At 36.5% G+C, this 2473-nt stretch overlaps 1 protein-coding gene across 1 annotated transcript in view; it reads left to right on the forward strand.

Annotated features, from left to right (window-relative positions):
- The window catches only part of LOC104274721 (probable helicase with zinc finger domain), a 9880-nt gene extending 7781 nt beyond the window's left edge, over positions 1 to 2099 (forward strand). The window contains exon 5 of the mRNA XM_009870431.1: positions 465 to 2099. Within this exon, the coding sequence (XP_009868733.1) occupies positions 465 to 799 (335 nt within the window). The 3' untranslated portion in view covers positions 800 to 2099. The remainder of the gene's footprint in view (positions 1 to 464) is intronic.
- Positions 2100 to 2473: the final 374 nt, after the last annotated feature.

Below are 2473 nucleotides of genomic sequence, written 5' to 3' on the forward strand. Positions count from 1 at the left end.
ATATCAATAATTAGTCAGTTGGCATTCAGGAGCCTGAATTGCCTTTTGAGAATGAATTATGTGTGGTGCTGTAAATTTTAATTTCAGCCTATTAAGCTATAAAGCAAGAGGGATGAAATGCTCTTTGTGCTGTCTCGGTGGATAAAGTGTTTAAATTAGACGATATCCCATTCTGAAGCCGCTTACCTTCGGTGCAACCGCAAAATCCGCCTGTGCAGAACGGTGAGCTCCGTAGGTTTGCGGACGTGGGGAATATGTTTAATAGTGTCGATCTCCTTGGCATTGCTGGTGAGGATGACACAAGATCCTAGAGTGGGAAAGGAAGGGAGAGAACTTAAGAAGAAGAAGTTTCTTGGGCCCCAGAGTGACTAAACACAGTGCACTGATGGTGGGGGGGAAGGTCACCAGGAGAGGTAGGAAATCTGCCGATAGTGACCCCGAGTCTCTGGTTCCTCCTTTCGCAGCTCCTCCGAAGACGGTCAAGCCCCCAGAGGAACAGCTGAAGGCCGAGAACATCCAGCTCTCCAACTCCTTCAACTACAGCGTGCTGCAGCATCTCGGCCAGTTCCCACCTCTCATGCCCAACAAGCAGCTCGTGGAGTCCAACAGCAGCAGCAGCCAGCAGAGCGCCGGCGGGAGCAAGCCCGTCATGTCGTACGCGAGCGCCCTGCGGGCTCCCCCAAAGCCCAAACCTCCTCCTGAGCAGACAAAAAAGAATAGCGACCCTTTGTCTTTGTTTCAGGAACTTAGCCTAGGTAGTTCATCAGGTAGCAATGGCTTTTACTCCTATTTTAAATAATCAGATTATTTTTTTTAGAGAGAATTTAATTTTTATTTGTGTCGGTAGGTCTAAGATAGTTGGGGCTTCACCTGTAGTTGCAAATATTCCCTTTGTTTATATTAGTAAATATATCCTCACTTAATTGCTTTGCTGCTAGACTTGCAACTAATTTTTTTAATTATATTCCATTATTTTGCATTTTTTGATGTGGGTCGGTTTTTTGGAAGCTTTTCTGTAGGAAAACACACATATTATTTTTTAATTTGTGTAATGTTAATGATATGTTGCATTAAACTAGCAGCTGAGAGGTTATCTGTACAACTTTAAAAAAAGGAAAAAAAAAAGAAAAAAGGAAAAAAAAGGAAAAAAAAAGTTTGTCTAAATTGTATTTAAGAAGATTGTAAGTAGCATTTACATTTATTCAATAACATTAGCATACTATGCTGGGTTTCTGTACCAGAAATGGCCAGTTAATGTAAAAATGTATGTTATTTCTGCTTAAATTCATTTAATTTTTTTTTTTAAAATAAAGGTGCAGCATCTTCTAAATACTTTCAGTTTTATCAGCTTTTTTGTGAAGGGATGCTGCATTCTCAAGACTTTTATAGTTTTAGATTCTGTATGATGTGGTATTGTATTTTCCATCCACTGTAGAGTAAAGTAAAGGCATTCTTTGCAGCCACCTATGCCATTGTTTGGAAACATTCAGATAAAAAGTATTGGTATACTTTAAAAAAAACAATAATTATATTAAAAAAACAAACAAAAAACTCCAAAAATAATAAAAAAACCAAACAAAAAAAAGCAACAACAAAAAAACCCAAAAAAACCTCTACATTTTATTTTTGGACAAGCTAGTAATATAAGCTTGTTTGAAAAGTTAATTTGATAGGTTTTTTAAATGAATCATGAAGCTGAAAATAAATTTTTAGGTATGTTGGTGCTTAGTAGATTTAATAACTATTTTAAAAAAATGCGTGAATTTAGTAAAATACTTTTTTGTTTGTTTGTTTAAATTTTTTTTTTTCCACTATGCATGTGTAAATGTTTGTAATCTGGCTTCTCCTCCCCTTCTCCAGTGGTATAAAGAATTGTGCCGCTTTAAATTTTTTTTTTTTTTTTCCGGTAAAACTTTTGGTACATTATTTGATGTTTACATTAAAATGTGACATTATACAAGGAAATTCAGATATTTTGCTAACTGTTTTGTTTGAGGAACATCATTAAAGAAGAGATTTAATGTTTGTCAAAGCTGTATCCAAATTAATCTAAATCTTGTGGGGATAAGGATGGTTACCAGGTTATTTCTCCATATGAGTTCTGCTAAGTTCTCCACAAAACTTCAGGAAGACAAATTAAAAAAAAAAAATTAATTATGAACTATTAAAAAATTAAAGAAACAAGTGTGAATGAAAACTTGGAAGATAAACTTTGTCCATAAAGATTTCTGGTCTTGCTCATCGTTCATGCTTTTGCAGCTGGGCAGTAGAGGGGAGTTGTATCGTTCCTCCTTTTACACGTGAAATAACTTTTGAATCTGGGACATATTTTCCAGGGACTGGCCTGGGTGTAGTTGCAGTATTCCTCCACTTAATTAAAATTTTGGAGCCGTGTGGGGGTGATTTCAGAGTTTTCCAGCTGTCCGTGGGACACCTTGCTAATGAGCAGTGGCTGCTGCTGTATTTAATCAGA

This window comes from Apaloderma vittatum, unplaced genomic scaffold (genome assembly GCF_000703405.1).
Source record: "Apaloderma vittatum isolate BGI_N311 unplaced genomic scaffold, ASM70340v1 scaffold13865, whole genome shotgun sequence".
NCBI lineage: Eukaryota > Metazoa > Chordata > Aves > Trogoniformes > Trogonidae > Apaloderma > Apaloderma vittatum.